The sequence below is a fragment of the Temnothorax americanus genome, unplaced genomic scaffold (genome assembly GCF_048541705.1).
Source record: "Temnothorax americanus isolate GAGA-0224 unplaced genomic scaffold, ASM4854170v1 Scaffold34, whole genome shotgun sequence".
In the NCBI taxonomy this organism is placed as follows: Eukaryota; Metazoa; Arthropoda; class Insecta; order Hymenoptera; family Formicidae; genus Temnothorax; species Temnothorax americanus.
Genome location: NW_027509485.1, coordinates 1,799,223 through 1,821,123, shown reverse-complemented (window position 1 = coordinate 1,821,123; position 21,901 = coordinate 1,799,223). Strand labels below are relative to the sequence as shown.

Below are 21,901 nucleotides of genomic sequence, written 5' to 3'. Positions count from 1 at the left end.
TTGAAACCGAGCGAAACGAACGACGGAGGTAAGTAGGATGAAACGAAGTACGGGCGAATGAAAAAGTCACAATTAAGAGCGTCGTCCGGCGAACTTTATAAATGAGATGTAAAACCCAGCGCGCGAAGGCATTGACCTGCTATTTGTAAATGTCACGAACCTGGATAAATCGTTGGCGCGATTGTATAGCAATTTCGAAACATCGCGAAGAGAGCAATCGAGTATCCGCGCAATTAAATATCCGTGCAAATTTATTGTGAAAGTATTTTATTATTAGTGATATTTCTCCGATTAATTGTCCTATTAATATTATAATTTAACACACATTCTGTTGACACATATTATTAAACAAAATTGGATTTCCATAACGGTACCTATACACAGGTTTTCTCGGCATGTAGGAATTCTTTTTCGACTTCTCGAATTCTTTCGACTCAAGTATCGAAGCACGTATCCGCGATAAGTGAAACCGCATCACCGATCGATAAAGTTAACTCCATGAGCGGCGAAAGGTCAGGGGATTCGACAAAACTGTTGTGCACGTGCACCCCCCCGTTTAAGCTAACATTCGGTAGACCAAACATATTGTGTTAGCATATGCATTTCCTGCGTTTCGCGGAGCACAGGTTGCTGCTAACAACCCTTTGGTGGGTGGAAATGGGCAAGCCGTTCGTGAAACAGAACTTTTCCTACGTAGCGATTTAGCAAAGCTGATCCGCGCACCGACATTGGTTTCGAGGACCTTTAAAACTTATCCCTATACGGTAGTTTATCTTTCTTTCGACGTTCGCGATACAGTAAACGTAACACGAACGCGTTAAAGAATTTATCAGCAGCTAATACGCCTCTCTGTCTCCGAGGAGGCTACATTTTGCAAAAGGCAATTCGTACTTTCATGTGATGTTGCAAGGAAGCGGACCAGTCTCCGTAACGACGGAACAAGATAATAAAATTCAAATGAAGAAATAAATAAGCAGCGGGGACAATCCTTGGAGCAAGCTTTCACTGGAGGGTGTAGGCATTAGACTCGGTTGGGGTGGTTTTCTGCCCTCTTACGTGCTCGATGCAACAACCCTCGTTTCGACGGAAACCAACTCTATAATATTTCGCCGAGGAGCGCGGCAACGCTAAGATTTTAACGGGAGACGAATAAAAAGGCTCGAGAAAATAGCTTTACTTCTTAGAGATCTAAATTGTGCCATGCACTTTTCTTTAAATTTTTCTTCTAAAACCAGTATATAAAATATATTGCATTATTAATGTTTTAAAAAATTCTACCTAAATAAGATATTTTTTTATATGTACCAGTTATTCCTGCATTCAACGTACGACGTATAATTGTAAGAGCACGAGCGAGAGATTATACGTGATATTAGTTCTAGAAATGTTAATTTTTTTGTTTCTTTGAATTATGAAATTCTACTCCACCGACTGTTTCCTGTCACATGTATTTCTGATCGCGTGCCTTCTTTCCCAGCATTTGTTGCTTCTTTTTCGCGGTACGAAAACAGATACGCCTTGTTTAAACAAGTATCGATACTTTATGCGACATTATGAAGATCAAAACTGTTCGTTACGTTAATTATTATATATTAGTTTTTATTTATATAATGATTGTTAGACCCCCTAATGTATAGATAATGTAAATCATAGTTGCAAGCGCGTACCGGTGAATGGTACATTATGTAATATTGTGCGAATTGTGAAGCACGAGGTTCGAATGGCTCATCACCATGTACATGTGTTCCGAAAGCTTATCAAAGCTTGCATGTGTTCTGTTCGGGGATTCGCACGCACGGCGCTCACCCTTTTCGACCCACGTGAGCCCGTCGGTTGGTATATCTTCCGAAACCCTCGCCTTCTCTCCTTCTCTATCTCTCCCCTTCCCCTCCGCCCTTGCTATGTCCGTCCTGCTCCTCGGTTCAATTTAAACTTTGCCCCTGCCAAGCCAAAAGCCGCATTAAGATTTTTTAAGGTTACACGAGAAGCTATATCGCACGGTGATTTGGCACATCTACTCGAAAGGCTTCGTGCACGTTACCCACCGTACTCGTCACACTTCCGGAATAACGTTTTTTCTTTTGTGAATACTTTCGAACCTTATAGCAATGCGGTATACGTTTTCGCGATGAATATTATTGCTTCACATTAATCCCTTTATTAATTTTAAGTATTTTAACTTTATTAAGACATTAAAAATGTGACTTAATTGATTAAAAAAAATTGTATGACAGATTTTAAGATATCTCGGCAATTGGTTGTAAGCATCCATGCATAGATTCGTAAATTCTCGTGGAGACGGAACCCGATTAATGATAATTCTCTCTTCTCTCTCTCTCTCTCTCTCTCTCTCTCTCTCTCTCTCTCTCTCTCTCGCCCTCAGATAGTGTTTTCCGTGGGAGAACCGTCCTCCCTGCCTGCGCCGCCTCACGCCTTAACCCAACCTACCCCAAATCCGTACGAGGAAAGTTTCAACTCCAATTTGCCATTTCGTGACTGCAGCGAATCTTGCATTTTTCTTTCCCGAACAAACGTCTATCATTCTATCACGAACCGCGAAACTTTTGTTCCCGTGTCTCGTCCCACCTACCGCCTTCCACCTTGCGTGGATTGGCCCGTATCATCCGATATTTCCTTCGACCGAGATATATTCTTGCCGTGCGAGAAACCACGAGCTATAATTAGCTGCGTTTCGCCGTGATCGACCCGTGCGAAATCTCGTGTCTTTTCAGTCTTTTGTTTTCATAAATGACGTATTGCATATCACTGTGTCCGTATCTTCAACGTGTCCGTTTTCTATAGTTATACATTATACGTAACAAACACAAGTACAATCGCGACCGAAATAATTCATGGTCAGTTATATCTGTCCGAATATTTTGTGCAATCATTTTCCAATGCAACGAATCAAAAATTGGAACGTTCTTATTTTATTTCTCGTCGTTTCGAGTAGTCGATTGTCAGAATTCTTTTTCTGAAATGTATGAAGGAAAAAAGTCTGAGAATGGAGAATGGCTAACGAGAAGAAGATAAACGAAAGAATTGGACGCGGGAGCTGAGGGAGAAGAGGAGATGCTGCTATTTGGTCGTTAGCCAGCTGGCTAATTTCCAGTAAAAATCATGAAAGCCCAGGGGCAACTGGCAGAAGCCAAGGGTGACTCTGATCATTCGATGATGCACTCCGCTAACGTCCATCCACAATGATTTTGCTCCCCTTTCGACCCATTCAATGACCGCGCGCATCAGTAGCTTGTTCACCGTGCACGGATTGGCATAGCGCTGGAGCTTTTCAATGATTTCTCCGGCCAGTACGTGCATTGCTACGCTGCCGTGTAAACTTTCAAGCGTAGACCCTCGATTGGGGTAGGTTAGGCCGGGTTAAAACTCACTCGCTCGCAACCTCCTCCTCTCACCTGTTATATCGGCCTTTTTCTTCGCCTTAATCATCCTCGTAATCGATACCCTTTTTTTTCTCTTCATATTTGTGTACGTGGTTTTACGTTTTGTTTTACATTAGTTATCACGATCGTATTAAATTGCGTTATAAATGCGATTGAGTATTTTGGTGTCAAGTGTGATTATTCAACTGGAAGTTATTTAAGAGATGGATTCGCGGAGCCTTCGTCGGGAGGAGTGTTCATTCGAGCAAGAGAATGCACGTAATAAGAAGATCATCCATTTTTCTCGACGATATGACCCATATCGTCGTATATCACGTGGGAAAGAGACATGTTTGTGGAAGAAGCTCGGTCCGGAAGAAGAAGTAGAACGGCGGCCGCGAGGGACAAGACGGAGCAGTCGAGTAGATAGGTAACACAAGGAACCCCGGGGTATCTGGAGCGCAAAGTGCGAAGAGTTTCCACGAGTCGCGCTTTCCGTTACTTCAATAGACAACGACGAGTATATATCACCGCCGAGGGGGTTTGGCGCGACTCGACGTAGGGCTGAAATTTCGCTGTGCCACCGACGCGGCGGAAGTTTTGTCGCGACTCGGCGACGTCGTCGACGTCGACACCGCGACGACACTTGTCCGCCCGCGCTTAGATACTCGTACACATTGTAAGGCTTTCTTAATGACGGAAGAAATTCTATCGTACACACATCCGTTTAGAACGCCTCCGTGCAGGGACAGCGTTTTGTCTCTTGGGGTGGTGCAGAAGCTAAGGATCGCACGAGGAAAAGCGCGAACGGGGGCATCATTAACGACCGTGACGGCGTGTCATTGGCGTTGAACTTCTCCGGCTCGCATGAGGAAAACTTCGGATGAGGAAGGAGGGTGCGAAGAGAAATCCCGATGGGACCGCAACCTCGTATGCTTGAATCGACTTTGAGATTCGCGCCTATCAGTCAAGCTCTTTCATATCTCTAAATGTGAATTAGAATATCTTAACTGACTTAACTTGTAGAATCAGCAAATCTAAGATAACGGTTTATAATTGACTCTCACGCAAAAAGATTTAAAAAATCGTATTGAAGCGATAAAATGCTATAATTGAAATGTTCCAGTATACGCATACATGCACGCGTATATGTTTTTTGTTAAAAAGATTTAATATCTTTACTTTAAGAATTAACATTACTGAATATATTGATCACTGAAAAAATGATAATGGTAATAATATATAAATAATATATATATATAAAATATAAAAAAATTTTATGAAGATATTAATTACGAAACTGTCTGCAACTGTAATTATATAATAATAATCTAGGCAAGTGATTAAAGTAGTAAGTACGAGATATGAAAGTAGTTGAGAGTTAAAGAGTTGCGATATTATCGCGGATTTAATGGTAATGCATCATCGGTGCATATTGCGTTTTATTACAGATAAAAGCGGAATTTCCGCGCGATAAACAATTTACATGCACACGTTTTATACGAAACGAAACAAAACATGACTGGTCAACAAAATTATTTACATAATCTACATTACGCGCTTTGTTAAATAAAATTATTTCGCACGCTTCTCGTAGCGTATTAAAACTGACCAATTATTTGTATTTATTTCGGGTTTAACGCACGTGACATTATAAACGTTTTGTCTATACGCGATACCACATTACCCGATGTTTACACATTATCGCCGCGTTATTTTAATTGCCCCTGAATCACGGACGTTCCGAAAGTCAGAGATTTCACACCGAACGACATTTCCTCCTTAAAAAGTATGTAATACAAATATAGAAAATAAGAAAAAATGGTGCAAAATGACAAAGGCTAAAACTTTTACCTACAACATTGGGGCTCTGTTTTCCAACGTCGATTTGCGAACTACCGTTCACGTCGGCACGATTCTTCTCAAGGCACGTGGCGAAAAGACGAAGAAAAAAAAAGGTTAAAAAAAAGAAAAGAAAAAAAACCGGGCGGCAGTGCCGGCAATGCCGCGTACGTTTGGCGTCTACCAATCGCGAGGCTGCCGAATCCGCGAAAAGAGGGCAGAGCTGACCGTTGAGCGAGTGTACGTAAAATCATCCACCGTCATCGATTCCCTCCCGTCGTCCACCCTTTTGCGGGTGGACCACGAGGGGGCGGCGGGCGGAGGGTGGCCGGGGGAAGGAGGGTGTAGGTCGTAAAGGGGGTGGTGAACGAAGAGGGGGGTGGGTTGCTGGTTTTCCGGCCGTCGGCCCTCGGTACATCGGCCGTCCCTCGGCGCGCCCTGCCTCATAGTTTGCACCCTTCACCTCCCGGGCCTCTCTAGCCGCCCCGAGGTCATCAAACACCCGACGTCAGCCTGGCCGGAGGTGGATGGGCTTGGAACCGGCCATTTTTTGTCTGGCCAGTCAGTGAGTCCCAGGGATCAGTGAATGCGCGCGGGGGCAGTTGTCGAGCGCGGGCAAAAGGGGGCGAGGGCAGTAGAGATGCAGGGGTGAGTGCAGCAACCATCGATCAGCCTCGAGGCTGGACCGCGCAATGATTTTTACCCCTTTGTCCCGCCGTTCCCTTCTCCTCCCTCGGTTGCCCCACAGGCCATGTTCACTATAGTTCAGCTCACACAGGAGGACCGGCGTGTCTGCGTGCATACACGCGGTGCAGGTACGCGTCGCGTATGCAATGCACGACCACACGGCCGGCTAAGCGACGCACACACTCGCGTCACACGGACGCAAGTGCATCTATAACTTTTTCTGTCGTCCCTCTCTCGTTCTTTTCCTCTTTCTCCCTCGCGCGTTCTCCCATTCTGTCTCTCATCCTCATTCTCTCTCTCTTTCTCTCTCTCTCTCTCTCTCTCTCTCTACTTTTTCTCCTTCTCTCTCTTTCTCGCTCTTTTTTGCTTCGCGCCTGCTCGCTCTCGCTGGTTCTGATATCACGGAAACACGGTTCCTCTTTCTCTTTCTCGTTCGAAACCTGCCAGAGGCCGCCTGGCCACGCCCTCCACCCCCGACAGCCCCCAGCCTCCTCCTGCTGCCCTCGTCCGTCACGAACCATCCTCGCCCAGCCACCCCTTTTCATCTCCCGCCTTCTGCCACGCAACATCCGTACGAGCCTGGACCGGCCAGCGCGCTTTTTTGCATTATCTCGTTTTTGCAAAAATATGCGGACGCTAATCCGCAGGGCTAATTCGTTCTCCGGCGTCGACCAACGCACAGCCTACCCTTCCTATACCCTTTCTAGCAGTAGCGTTGCTTGTCCGCTCATTCGCTGGGCGCGTTGTGACTCTCGTTAGGATGTCTGCTGAGGATAATTCATGGCGAATTATGGAGCTCTGAGCACGATTCGGCGCAGAGCCGCGGATGTTTCTCGTCATTTTCAATTTTCCACGGCTCCCACCGGCTCTCCCTCGAATTTTTGGAACGTCGCTTACAGCCGTAAATCAGACGGAGCAAGGCGCGTCGTATTTTCAGATTAAAAGAAGGAAAATCAATCGCCCCGCACGGATCACGCCTGAATTCGTAACTTTAAATTAAACAGAAGATTAATCCTGGCTTCGATTTTTTACTTTTTAAATAACAGAAGTACTCAGAGGGCTTCCGATCCGCACGCATCGAAAATATTAAATTCGGAATACATGCACACAACATTTGCAATAATATAATATTCTACATATCGTATGACGATACGTGATTTATTAACAGACCGCATACATTATATCGGTGTACACGCGTATACAGATGCGTAAAAAAAATATTAACACCCCGCGATAACACTTTGGGAGAACGAGCCGAGTATTAAACACATCAGAATCTATTATCTCTTTTCGAATCGTCATACATCGAGTATCGCGCACATTCGGCTAATTACGCGCATTAGCCGGCCGCTATAAAGGACGGCGGGCGATACGTTAAATCCTCCTTGAATCCTTTAATATAGCCGTCCTGCGCCGATGCTGTTAAACACGGAGCTGACGAGGCTTACGCCGCGGCAAGTTGCTTCTCCCGGCGATACGCGGATAATAATAATAAGTGCCGTCCGGCAGAGTTCCGGCTCTGCGCTGGAAATGATTTTTCATCGCTACTCTCGAATTCTCTCTTTATTCCCTCCGTAATCCGAGTCTCGCGTACGTCACACACACGTCTACGTCGTGACGTGGGCTTCGCCGCTCTCTTCGTTTCACTCCTCTCTCTCTCTCTCTCCTCTCTCTTTCCGTCTCCCCCTATCTACTAACTTCGCCGCTCTCCCCCTTTTTCCCCTTTTTTCTACGAGGAAAGAGAAACGGCGGATAGAAGCGGACGGACGAGGACCAGGGGATGGTGGATGAGGAAGAGGAGTTGCAAAAAAAATAAGCGGTAACATGACATCTGTTCTTTCGCTCATTCGTTCGGCCGGCTTGCGCGCCGCGAGTCGCGATCGCGAAAAGCGATTATTTCATACAGTTAGCCAGACGGATTCTGCATTATGCAGAAATGCGAAACCGGCGCGCTAGAGATTCATCCGGAGAGAAAGAGAGAGAGGAGAGGTAAAGAAGAGAGAGAGAGAGACGCGGGGGGAGGACGCGGAGAAATTCCGAATGACCAGCGTGCACGCGCGCTGCTCGCGCGCGCAAAACTGCCGGACACGCATCGTCGCATGCGAAACGATGGGAAGCACAAGAATGTCTCGCGTGAAAAATGCACCGCGCCTCGTGCGTCGAACCGACCGGGTATTCTTGTATGGAGAAGCGCGGCGTGGCGTATGACGTATACAGCATAGCTATCGGCTCTAGTGTTACAACTTCTCAGAGGGTGAATTAAAGAGAGTATGCGTTTCAACTAGTCTCGGATATAGAAAGTTATAAATGGTAAGTTATAATAAGATTTTATACGTGAAAGTAAATCGTCTTCGCGGGCGACTTACAGCGAGAATAAACTATCCCGGATATTTTTTTTTTTACAAGACTTTTATGATACCAACGAATCGAGAGCATTTATGTATAACCGCTGAATGAAGAATCAATTTATAGGGTAAACCCGAACGATGCTTTTCCTCCACGTACGCGTTATAATGTTACCTTTTTAAGATATGTCTGTCATTATACGAAGCAATAAAGATTAATTAAACGGTCGAGCAGAAATAAATTGGATTCGCGGATGTGAGACGAAAAAACTCATCGCGCCTGCAAAGAGACCAATTTCTCCCACACGTCCCTTGGTATGTAAAATTCACGACGAGATTCCGGATTTGTCTGCGAGGACGCAGGCCGGTGTGAGTAATCGACGTTCGATCGAAAACGAATGGGAAAGAATTTGGTCGGTTAGTCTGCGGCGCAACGGCGGATGCTCGAACAAATCCGGTAAAAATTAGGCTGCGTAACTGAGAGAGGGGAAAAATGCATTAGCCGGCGTTTTGAATCATTTAGAATCGCGCCAGAGCTCACGTAGGAATGCGGACGTATTAAAGCGAACGCGAATCTTTCCGCGATACGGATATCATATGAATGCCGGCAGAAGTTTTCAGATAATTCTTAAACGGTCGAAATACATCTCTTTTATGACGGGTAACATGGTATCGTCGTGAAACAAATTCTCTCGCGAGATAAACGCAATTGTAAACAAAATGTTAACATGGTCATATCGCGACCATGTATTTAAAATATTATTAATTATGCTAATGAATATGCAGAGAGGAGGCTAAGTAGGATCCTAGAAATGTTCGTTTAATATGTGGGAACGCATTTCCTAATTGTATACTTTTGTGTATATATTTAAAAAATAGACATAAAAATTTTTAAATTATATCTTGCCAGAGTAAATCACATATGTGTGGATACTCTCGTCACGATAATACTTAAACGAAAACTATAATTATTGTACCCGTCATTATGAAAAGCGTTCCAAGAGGATAGCGTCATTAGGCCCTAACGGTACTTCGCTGTAGGGTGTGTTCAACGGGAGCCTCGCGTGGCAGCCACGTGTCAAACGGTCCAAATTTCCGGGCGGCAGTTATGTTCCCCAATTAAAAAGGTAACTGTTTTCGTTTCTTCTTCTCCTCAACACAATTAGGACAGTTGCAGTTTTTCGGATCTGGAAAGGTGGATCCCAGGTTTTTCGTTCGCGCGTTCAATTTTGACAGTCGAGAAATCGAGGTTTTCATCCTCGAGAAATTGGTTTTTTTCTCGCGTCCGTTTTCTTTTTTTTTTTTTTGTACGCAACAGCCTGTGGACGCCTTAGTGGGAGCTGTCAGCCGAGAGTAGACTAATTATTCCGAGTTCTACATTAACAATGGTCGAACGTTAATTGGTAATGGTCTGGCTACGCGTTAATATAAACAATATTACAAATTTTTTGCACGTTTCTTACACGTTTTGCTTTCGCGAAGGTAATTCCGCAAATTGAATTTGTTAATTGAAATTACGTGTTCTCCTTTTCGCAATTACATTACGTTGCATCGCCAAAGATTTCTTTTCTCATGGACCTAACGTATTCCGAACGCTCTTAAGGATCATTTTGTGAGAGAACAATTTAATAGGATTTCGCGTATTTCCCGTTCGCTTTTCCGTTCGGTTGTTGCTTTCTACCGCCGCTGCAATTACTGAAAATTGCATTCGCGTTGAATTATATCGAAAAAGAGAGAGAATTCAGGGCTAATCGAGTTATATGATGAAAACCACTGGCGGTCAGCTAGCTTATCGTCGGGGTTTGCATTCTGCATCCGCGAAGCCAGGGTAACCCGCGGAAGGGCTGAAATAAATCGCGATGGTACATTCGCGCTAACTTCGCGGCCGTATACTCCGTATTTTATATCCTTGCGCTGCGCCGCGCCGTTCGAAAATTCGACTAAATAAAAATACATGCAGCCGTACTCGGCCAATATATTTCTCTGTTCGATCCGTGGTTGCAACGTGTTGCGCATTAATTGAATTACCGTAAGTATTTTTTGACATCAATGGAACATGCACAAAACGATACTTTATCGTCGCAGTATAAATACACCGTGCAACATAGTCTCGTGTCGCGAAATGCAATAAATCAGGAGGCTCTGTGCTCTTTCATTATTTACAATTTAACTCCTTCAAGGTATGTCACACCGTGTATCTGACGTAGGATTTATTTCAATTTTCTGAGAATCTCACAGTAACTTACTCAATTTTTGCGCCGAACAAACTTCTGCTCCAGACGATTGTAATAGGAGGACACTTTTTCACTGACATGGTGAGTGATTAGAGAGACGAATTTACGATGACGATACATAGTCAACGCCGCCTTCCCGCACGACGAATTCGCGTCGACCGGCTCGATCGATATCGATTGTACTCGGTACGAAAACAAACGCGTGTCGCGAGGCCGGAAGTTAGCTTGCAGCTACTAAAGCTCCGTACAAAAGTTTATGAGTTGTATACAGGATGGGGTTGAGTGGGTGGCGGTCGGAAGGGCGGCAAAAGGGGGTAGTTGGGCAATGTGGTGGTTCACGGTGAGCGGTGGGAGGGATTGAAATGGTGGACTCAGGAGAGTGAGACAGGCGGCGGGGGAGGGTGAGGAGGATAGGGCAGCGGCAGCAGCATTCGAGGAGGAAGATAGGCGCGGGCGAGCTTTGATGTACGAGCTTACGCCGTGGAAAGAGAAAAAGAGGGCGAGCGCGAGAGAGAAAGGGACAAAATTTTCGCCGGCAAAGAGATGAAATACGATTTTATTTGCCGCTGCGGCGCGCAGCCGTCCTCGATGGGGTTGGCAGTCCAACTGTCCGATCCGGTGCCGTCCGGCACCGCTGGTCCGGTATAATGAATAAACTTGCGCGACTTGCCGCCGAGAGAAAGATCGACCGTGCGCATGCTAAAAGAAGCCCGTAATTATTCCTGCACTTAGACCCGGCATGTCTGTTCCGATCAATCACCCGACGATACCAGGACACACCGAGGACACAGATAGATCAAATTTTACCAAATAATTCGTAACGAAACATTCTCTTGACGAGCGAATATATATCCATATCCTCCTCCGTCATCGATTTATTTACATGAATTATATATTTTCTTTGTCTCATTTTTTATTAAACAGTATCTATATATGTCTGTATGTAACGTTATTAAGTTGCGTTACATGAACAATCTCAAACAATCATTACTACATATGTATCTAGTTTTGTATGATTTGTCTAAATTTGATATCCAAACTTTTACAACCAACGTAACACACAACGGAAATAAAAGTATTGAAATTGATTTGCGCGCTACCATATCTCCGAGGCATTTTCGATGAAATAACGACATTAAAAATGCAACCGGCAGCCGAGCCGTGTCCATTTCCGGGCGACACATCCCCAGTGATCACGCGTCTTCCGCCGTTGCGAACTGGCGACGCCGTTGGCGTTGCACCGACTCGCGATGTAATTCGGCGGCTCGGCCGTCACTTTACGAGGAAATTTGCATTAGCCCAGGACCCTTTTGAAATAAAAGGCCAACGAAAAAAGGTGGAAAGGGTGAAATAGCGGAAGGGATGGCGGCGAGGGGAAAGAGGAAGAGAGAAAAATGGAGCGAGAGTGCCGGATGCGAGCGGAAAGAAGATAGAAATGCGCGTATGTGCAACGAAAGGTGCTCGTCTAACTCGAGCGCATGCGCTTCCACTATGCATTCAACCCCCTCGCTTCAACACCCCCTCTCGCACCCTCTCTCTCTCTCTCTCTCTCTCCCTTTTTCTCTCTCTCACTTTTTCCCTCTTTCGCCGTCCCTCTGTATCTCCCACATGTAAGCGCCGCGGCGCCGGCGAGATTTATCTGGCGATGCGAGAACGCGAAACGCGGGATCTGCATGCGTGCAGGTGCATGCGTGAGATGCACGTACGCGTCCGCCTGTGCGTGCGCGAGAACCCCGCGGGAAGCCGGAAAGAGGCTCGGATGTCCAGTCCGTATTGGAGAGAAAGAGAAAGGGAGGAAGAAAAAGAGAGGGAGGCGGCAGGGTCAGATAGGCCGAAGGAAGGGAGACGGAGGAACGCAGGATGGAAAAGCGTGCGAGAAGGACGACTTCCAGTCCGCGTTTCTCTCGAAACCGTGGAATGGCGAGTTGGACGAGGAACGAAAAGGACGAGAGAGTCGCAGGAGGTGGAGGAGGTAGGTGGAGGAGGACGATAACGGAGAAGAGAAGGCGGAGGGGAACAGGGGGGGAGAGAATGAGATATGCTGATATAGAGAGGTCCGAGCGCGGCGGAGAACGGCGGAAAGAGTGGAACGGACGCGAAAAAACGGGGAAGGGACGGGGGAGGGAGAAAAAGTGCACGTGTGTGGAAGAGAAAAAGAGCGAGGAAAAATTAGAGGGAGAGGAAAAGGGAACGAGAGAGAATACTCGTCCCCGGAGTGGGGGATCGCGCGAGGGGTACGAGGGGTGGTGCAAAGGTGACGGCGAAGCAGACGGCAGTGCGTCGAACGGAGAGAGCCAGAGGCTGACCAAAAAAAAGGACGGCCGCTTCAATTCATTGATCGCCCAGCGGTCCAAGCGGCGACGCGCGGGGTTATAGAATAAAAAAAAAGCGCCGGGTACGACGGGGAAGGAGGGTCAGGCAACGGGTCGTCGGAGGTGGTGAACGGGGGCAGGAGGCGTTGCGAAAAATCTCCGCGCAAAAAGTGCGCACGAGATGAAGCGAAACAGGCGAGGAAGGCTGGGCCGTGTTCGGGGGTGGCGAGGAATTTACGAACGACGGGAAAATCGCCGGAGACGACCCAACCCGGCTCTCTTTTTTTAAGACCGTCGGGCTATAGGTGTCTATCACTTCTTTTTTTCTCTCATCAGCGATGTAGCGTGCGGACGTGCGACGCAAGAATTTCATGCGCGAACGTAGGGAGCGAGTAGCCCGGCGAGCCGAGCGAGCTCCCGCGCCTCCGAGCGTATCTCCTCGGGGATGCAGAGACGACGTGTACATTTTTCAGGATATTGGCAATATTTTACGCGACGTCGCACGCCCCTGCACGGACTGTGCAAATAGACATAAATATGGCTTACGCGTGATTGAGAGAGAATCCGCGCGTTGAAGTAACTGACGGTTAAAAATTACGTTTTTATCGTGCTTAAATTTTTGCACGACAATTCTTCGCGCTACTGCATTAATATATATACCGCGCTTCCTATTTGGCTCGTGTCAATATTCATTTTAAGGTAACATGTACGACGAATTTGGGCAACCATGCAATTCTCCAGACGGATATTGGGTAATTTCTCAAGAGCTTGCACAATAATCCTGTTTTCGTCGAAGGAACTTGACCAAGAGGAAAGCAGATGATTCAGAGATACGCACCTGGCAAGACTTCGGATTGAAAGAAAAACCCTACTACGATCGAAAATAATCTTGGAAATAGCTCGAACACGACGGAATCCTATTTTTCTTCCACTCGAGCAGCCGCTCCTTGCACTTTCCAGAAACATCTGTATTTCGGGAGACCCTTTTTCGCATTTCGGAGACAGATGCAAATCGGAAAGGGTTTCTCCTGGATGCGAGAGATCGGAAGGAGTCGCGTCTTTGCGCGGCCGCACCCTTTCCCCGAATTCCTTTCATTCTACGGCTTTCCTATGTACGATGCATCTGTCTCGCCCACAATATCTCGACGATTTCGCTTCCAAATTTAGCCCGTGATTCGATATGGTCATTGTGCTCTTGCATTTGTCGAAAACGCATCTTGCGGGATCGAGCGTGAAAGAACATTTGCGAGGGCTTAAAAGAAAAACGCTGCGTGTTGCAAGATGAATATATATGCGCGAAGCTCGCAGTGTACGACACAATGATAAATTGTATTATTCGCGTCGCGGATCTTTTTTTTCCTTCTCCTCACTCTTCCTCCTACTTTTCACTATGTATATAGCGTTTAGGCGGTTTAAGTGTACTAGAAATTAAGATGAGATAAGCGACGACGGAAAGTCCGGTCGTCGAGTGGCTTTTAAACCAGCTCCTGTTCCCCTTCGTTACAATTAATTGTTTCCTTCCTCTATTCTTAGTTCACAAAATCGAGTAGGTACTACAATACAAGTTATATTGTGCATTTTTTTTTCTTATTAATACGTTAACTCTCGCACAATGCCCGTATAACATATAACTTTAGTTTTTTAACCTGCAGTTAATTATACGTACATTTTTATTCATCTCGGTATCGATAAAACAAAAAGGTAATCTTGTTTGGAAAACTATTTTTCTTTATAATCCTAAATCCTTTATAATCGTATACTGTTTTCAAAAAATATGATCTACTTCAAAAATTGATTTGAGAGTGCAATTAATATCAAAGTTGTTATTACAAAAAGCAACTATATCAAAAACATTGTCGAGTAAAATTTGGTTGATATCAAATCGTGAGAACGATTATTCGCAAGGAGAAATTATGAGTCGAGACAGATACAAGAAAATTAATAGCAACGCAACATGGAGTGTTCGACTATCCAGCTAAGGGTTGCAAGAGAATTATCAAGTTAATAGTAGCTTAGTATTTTTTAGCCCACACACAACTCTAGTTTCTGTTTTAACAAAATCAGTTTAAGGCTTGCCTGTGTAAATTAAATATCACGTTAGACAAATGTTCACTTTCCGCAAAAACGCGCCTCCATTGATTACCTCTTCCGATTTCGATAGATCTCGCAACCTCGTCTAGCAAGTTCGTTGACGCATGAGAAACAAAGGGGCCTGCTTTCGTTACAGAGTAAGTAAAAACGTTCTCTATTGGGCACGCAAAATAAAAAAAAAGAAAAAATCCGGGAAAAGATACTGGCGGCCAGGCTTTCAGCGGAGCGTGTACTTGGGAGATTAGTGCGCTTTACTGCGCGATGCTTTTTTTCTCTCATCTTTTCCTTTTCCACTTTTCTCTTGAGGAGAGAAGTGTGTGGTAGCCGGTGAGTTGCTTTGAGGATGGACACTCGCATACATTTATGTCTCTTCTCTTGAGCGAAAGAGCGAGGACGGGAGAAACATGTCAGAGATAGTGAGTCTTCGCGAGAAGAAGAACCGGAGGACTTCCAATGAAATTGTGAAACATTCTTGTGCATACAACATTGCAATAAGGTTTTACATGGCCCTTACTATGCGCGTCTCACATTCATATTCTTATATACCATTTTATGTTTCATTTCTATCACAATTATCTTCAAATAATTATATTAAAAATGAAAATACAAATAGATCTGCTATTGGTCATTTGAGTCAACGCAAATAAACCGGTAATAAAATACGTATTTTCTAAACGTGGAAAGAAATTATTTTCCGCAGTTCGTGCGAAAGGAAAATTCGTATAATATGAGTCGCAAGAGTGGCCCCTGTAATTTGCACCGCAGTTGCGGTGCCGCATAGACGGACGCGCACGCGATCACGAGCGATAAATCTTCGATTTTCGACGCGGGGTCTCTCACCTTGGGTGATCGTAAGTCCCGAGAAACACAGGAGGGACGAGGAAGACCCCTACGTCACCGCACGCGGCAGCTGCCGGTACGTCATACTTTTTCTTTGTCTCAAAGAACCCTCCTCTTCAGTCGGTGCTCTTTGGGGTACGTACGGGGGCCACGCGCCCGTGGCAGATGTTCCGTGACGCATGCCCCTTTGCTTCTGCATATTACGTACTTATACTTGGAATTCGCACGTACAAGGCGCATAACACGCGACCGATTCCCAATGTGCACGCGCGTGATCCTCAACGACGAACCCAAAAACCGTGGGGCGACAAATGTTCTATGGAATGACCGACGGACAATAACGGCGGAGGGGGGGTTGCATCTAAATTTCATAACAACACCCTCCACAATCTTTGGAGCTCTCGAATCAAAGTTGTAATTTAGGCAAAATAAAGTGAAATTCTTAAACGACGTAAGGGCTCTGTTTCAAGAGGGAGAATTTATAATAATAAAAAAAAACACTAAAATTTTTCAAAAATCAATTCTCTGAAAAATAATTTAGCTTAATGATTATTAATTTCTATGTTTCTATTATTTAAATATAATGTACACTTAATACTAAATAAAACAATTCGATTATCGGAGTAACGGGATAAATTTAGAAAACCCGCCCAAACTTTCAATACGTGATAAATTTCAAAACAAGCTGAACTAATCTGCATATTCCATTTCTTCAAATTTATAATTATTCTTGGTAGCGAGATAGAAGAAACATCCATATATATCTACATATGTATATGTGTAACGCCATGCAAACATATATATCTTTAGAAAACGCCCCGTGCGATAACACAGTGAGTCTCGTGATAAAGAACAATATAATGGTCTTGTTAAAGATACGCCTACTACGGATAAAAGTGAGTCGCAACGCGCAGTGATCGAGCGAAACGGTACTGAGAAAGAGAATTCAACATTTCAATCAAATCTCCAATTATTTTAGCGAACGCGATTAATTTTAATACTTTCATACATAGTTTCAAGTCTTCTAAAAAATCGTATACAGTGTCCCACTAATGTATCATTAAAAGCTAAGATTTAATTATAAAAGTCATAAATTACATTCTCTCGTTTTTTACAATAGCTAAATGTTTCTCTCTAAATATTCTAGATAGGAAATTTCACAGTTTTCGCAGGCATTTCATGTCACATTATAGTCGTACAATCATATATTGTAATAGACTATTTTCGGCCACAATTAGGACACATTTTGATGCATATTCAGCAAAGAGAAAGGGGGCACGATGGATAGAAGATGGACGCTTCTTGGCTCAACACACGTCGTCACACCTGACGTCACATACTCGTTAGGGGGCAGATGGCCCCCCTCTCAAGCGTGACGTTGAGCTCACGGGGTACCTGGTGGCGTCTATCTATGGGGCCTTCCCCTTACTCTTTGCTTCTTTCTCTCTCTCCCTCGCTCTCTTCGGTATCCCATAAGGTGAGGCAAAATAAAATAAAACTCCCGCGAAAGGGAGTTCCCTTCTCCTCGCGCACACACGCGCAGCTGCTCAGGTAGCACGAGCTACTTCCACATTAGAGGACGGAACTGCCATGGGGTGCCCCACTGGTGCCCCATAGAAATTCCGTCTGGCCAGACGCTCGCGCTCCCTCGGCGCGCACGCCATCGAAGGGGGAACGAGGAGGAAAAAAGAAAGAGGTTATCAAGGTGACGGAGCTACGATCGATTTGTAGAGGTATTAGTATACGGAAACGATTCGCGCGTGAACATGTATGCATGGAGCGCGATCCCCGCACGGAGGGGAACATTACTTCCGAATGCCACTATGTACGCGCATTTATCACGCATCGGAAGACATATACACGCGCGTAATTATCTCTAAAGCGAAAAGAGAATATGTTTCCTATTATATTTTAGAAAAATATGTGAATATATGTGAAATGTCATGTATAAATTTTGTGTACTTCAGATCACATTATTCCTTGTTATAGTTTTGATGGATGAACTCTTCTATCGCTATTGAAACAAGTTTATTGTTGCTTTTTAATTACAAGGCTACTTAAATAAAAGATAGAAATCTATTCTTTTTTAAATTTTTTAATTATCGAGGTTTTCCCAAATATCCTTTTAAAAATCTTTTTCTATCGATTAAGCTTTTTCATTCGTCTCAAAAATCCTTTCACGGGAAATAACGATTTCCGATACGCTCCGCACGTAAAATGTATTAAGCTATTGACATAAATATAATTTAATCTTTATAGATTTTGTATGAGCTGATTCCCTGCACAATATATCGATAGACGAGTAATTGGTGCAGGCGGAATGATCAATGCGCCATCGACGTGTCGACAAAGATTTCCGGACAATCATAGACGGGCATCATTGTGCACACTGATTTGACCTAAAGCTATACCGAGCTGTCTTGTTAGTCTGACAAAAAGTGGCCGTAGAAATAGCCAAAGAAATTTTTCTTTCCCCGTGCCCTTCCAACCGGCCATCTTTGCGAGCTGTGAAGGGCCAACGGTAGCCTAATTGCGGCGAGAAAGCACGCAGCGGAAGAAAGATTTACAAGGTGGCAAACGAGCGTGGCCATCTCGCATTGTACGATGTATTTCTGCGCAAAGTGATCCTGCCTCTCAAAACGATCTCTAAACGCCCAATAACGAGGTCTCGATCGAGCGGGCCTTTTCACGCCTCGGTTAAAAGAGAAGGCAAGAGGCCGGGCAGAGGCGATTTCTGTGTCGCCGCTCGTAAATCTCACTAATTCTCAGCACGAGACATCCGGTCCGGTCTGCCGGTAAAACGTCGCGGGGGCGTTTCGTGTGGTAAACATAATGTCGAGCCTGTAAAACCTGTCCCCGTCCCTTTTACACGTAGCATCCCTTCTTCGCGTCTCTTCGCCGCGCGTGCCAGCTTGTGGCTCGGCAAAGCGCAGCTTTTCCACCGACACCACCTGGGGATATCTTTCCTTCTTCGCAGCCTCTTCCTTTTCGGGAATTACGCGTCCCACTTTCATTATATATGCCGTGATGCTTGTGCCACCCTCGTTGCATCAATCGTTAAAATCAATTCTTACGCACGTAAAAAATCCTCGCGATTATTTAACATTAAAACGACTGAAAAGTAACTAATATTTACTATTTTATATAATTGACTAAGAAATAATTCCTCATCGCTATGTACATATATATAAAATAAATTGAAAATTAATTAGCGAAAAACATGTTCTCTTTTTTGCCGCGATTCGTGTTATTAATATCAATTAAAAGTGCATTTGGCAAAATTAATTTTCGCAAAAATTTTCAATGACAAAAACAAAAATACTAAAACGATCAAAGTAAAATGGTTTCCTCATTTACGTGTTGAAAATTTCACTTTCCGCGACAACATAAAAATACTTTATGGCAAATGTATCGGCAAGAGCAGTATTTGCGCATCATCTCAGAGCACACCAACGCACAGCATTATCCCTTGGCGTATCGCTATCCACCCACTCGAGTCGCCGCTCGTGCGCGCTTAAATCTCTCGGCACGAGGTACAATGAAAGAGGAAAAAAAAACTAGACGAACGAAAGTATTAGGGAGCGATCAAAAAACGTAACTGTTGTCGGTACCTGCGCTACCCCTGGCCGTCGTTAAGTGCGGAATTCTGTTCGCGGCAGATTGGTCGATCCTCTCAACGGTATCCGGCACCAATTTTGAGGCTCTCGTCTATAACGGAAGATTAAAAGTACTAATAACGAACGCGCGAGCGAGGAGAGAGAATCGTTCACGGGCTGCGAACTACCGCTACACATCGTCTTTCGCCGCATGACGCACAATGACTTCCGAAACATATGTCGAACGACGTTCTTCCTTCGTTCTCCCAACGCCGACCCGCATCGAGATGCGTTATTAACGTGCGTGAGCGAGGGTGGCATGGGGGCGGGAGCGAGAGAGTTTTGTCGGTCGAGCGACCGCTTCTGAAGAAAGAGGGAAAAAACGTCGGGAACGAGGGGGGCGCGCAGGAGGGGGTGAGAAAATCCATTTTCACGTTTTAGACCGCCATCGGCGGTTTATAAGACACGTGGGTGGATGAAGGCCGGATAGAAGGCGCATAAGTGGGGGGAATCGGAGCCATCTGGTACCAAGTTGCGGCTTACTATCGTTCGAAGGTATGCTCCGCGCCGTGAGGGTCCTTTAAATCCACCAGAGACACGCACCTTGAGACCTGTCCCGGCCAAGGACCCTCGATCGCCTGGCCTTTTAAACATCGACACCGAAAGCGAAGACAACGTGGCGCCCTTGCGTCCCTCCTCCTGCCTTCCGCCGTCGACGACCTCGAGGGTAACCGCCGGATGAATAGTATGGCTCTTTTCATTTCCGACTACACTCGCGTGTATTCTTTCATTCGGTCGGCCTCAATTAAGCTCAAGCTGGACGATCGCGTTTTCAATTTGTATCACGCTCAATAGCGTCAATGCTACTCTATCTAGAGAAGGCTCGCGTACCTGTGAGACGCAAGTATGTCATTCTACGTCACAGAGATTGAGCGATATAATAAATTATATCTACCTAACTTGTATAATATTGTAAAATAAATATAAGCATTTAATCCTATGATAATTCTATGCGGCTTAATACATGCATTCTCAGAAATAATCAATGCGGTCATAGCACACATGTGAACGGTATTCGTGCGGAGCCATTCGTGCTGTTTGCGTGGAAGATCAGGGTAGTGTTGACAGCCGACCGACAAAGCCAAATTAATTTGCAAATCGCTGTTCAAACAAATCGGGGAGCATTTCGCCTACTATGATCGCGGGGAAACGATCATATATCGGATGAAGATGGACAAGTAACGAGAAGAAGATGCATTGTCTTCGAATATCAGAAAAGAAATTAAAAAGACCGTATAGTCGTAGATGCTGTTATCTTTAACTCGGTAACTCGTAACTCTCGTTATACTTGCACTTCTTCTCCCTTCCTTTTGTTTTCTTACACAGCGATTCGAAGAGTGGAGCATCGGTGGAGCCTTCGTTGTCAATCGTTCATAGTACGCCGCTGTCATGCGAACGCAGCGTCGTGGGGCACGCGCAGGGGGTCGATCCGTGGGGACGAGCTGACAGTGAGTCTCTTATTAGGGAAGGAGTCAGCAAGCATGATTATGTACCTTATAGAGCGTCTCCGTCTCTCCCTTCATTCCCCCCTCCCTCCCTCCTACGCCGCATTCGACATCTTTCTTTCTCCGTCGACTCGACGCCCGGCGTCATATCCTTGACGTCGCACGACGACGAAGCAGCCGCTACGACGCGGAGCTGCATTGTCAACCCTCAACTTGACGTTCATATATGCATGCATTGGCGTAGAACGACGAGAAATTGTCGACGGGCGCGATTGCAATAGGCGATCACCGGTTTCCGCTTTGTTTCGCGTGAGAAGTAAGTTGCCCGAAACGAGGTTCTCTATCTATCTCGTGAATTAAGTTAATATCGATAGTATATACTTACGTTGTACGTTGCCGTGGCGGTGCGAAAGGTGCCGTCCCCTGAAACAAAAAGAGCAATTAGTCAATTATAATCACCGAATATCTCAAAATATAACTACATGTATCTTACTATTGTAATAATTTATTGTATATCGCTTGTTCATCGTTGAACTGCAACTCAAATTGCGTTATTGTTTTATCTTTATTAAACAGCTGATTCACTCGGCAAATTTCAATCTTTAAAAAGAAAAAAATGTTTTGTGTTTTCACTTTTGTCTATTTTAATTATCTCTCATGGTTTTTGTCGTTATTCATACAGTTCTCGCGGCTAAAGTATTTTTATGGAAGAAGCTGTTATATATGCTAAAAAACTTTCAGAGACCATAACGGAACATTAACAAATTTGTAAAAGTGAAATTGCAGATAACTAAGCCGTACTCCTCGAAATTTGCATATCTACCTCGCCAATGCCGCCCAAGGCGATATTGTCGTCACAATGAAACCCTCTCCAAAGCTCGCCACCATCCCCAACACAGTCGCGCACGGACTGTGCAACGCGCGCGTGTCGGCGACGAGCTTTTGCCTCGCGTCACACGTGCCAAAGTTCACGAATTTCGATCGCGCATAAATATCGAGGCGATATAAATATAGCGCGCTGCGTTCTCTACCGAGAATCCTCGCAATATACTCCACAGCCAAAAATAAA

General features: G+C 45.0%; 1 protein-coding gene across 1 annotated transcript in view; it reads right to left on the bottom strand.

Annotated features, from left to right (window-relative positions):
• LOC143901492 (uncharacterized) overlaps window positions 1-21,901 on the bottom strand; it is a gene marked incomplete at its 5' end in the record, with an annotated part of 79,767 nt that overhangs the window by 22,388 nt on the left and 35,478 nt on the right. The window contains one exon of the mRNA XM_077413855.1: window positions 21,218-21,255. Within this exon, the coding sequence (XP_077269981.1) occupies window positions 21,218-21,255 (38 nt within the window). The remainder of the gene's footprint in view (window positions 1-21,217; window positions 21,256-21,901) is intronic.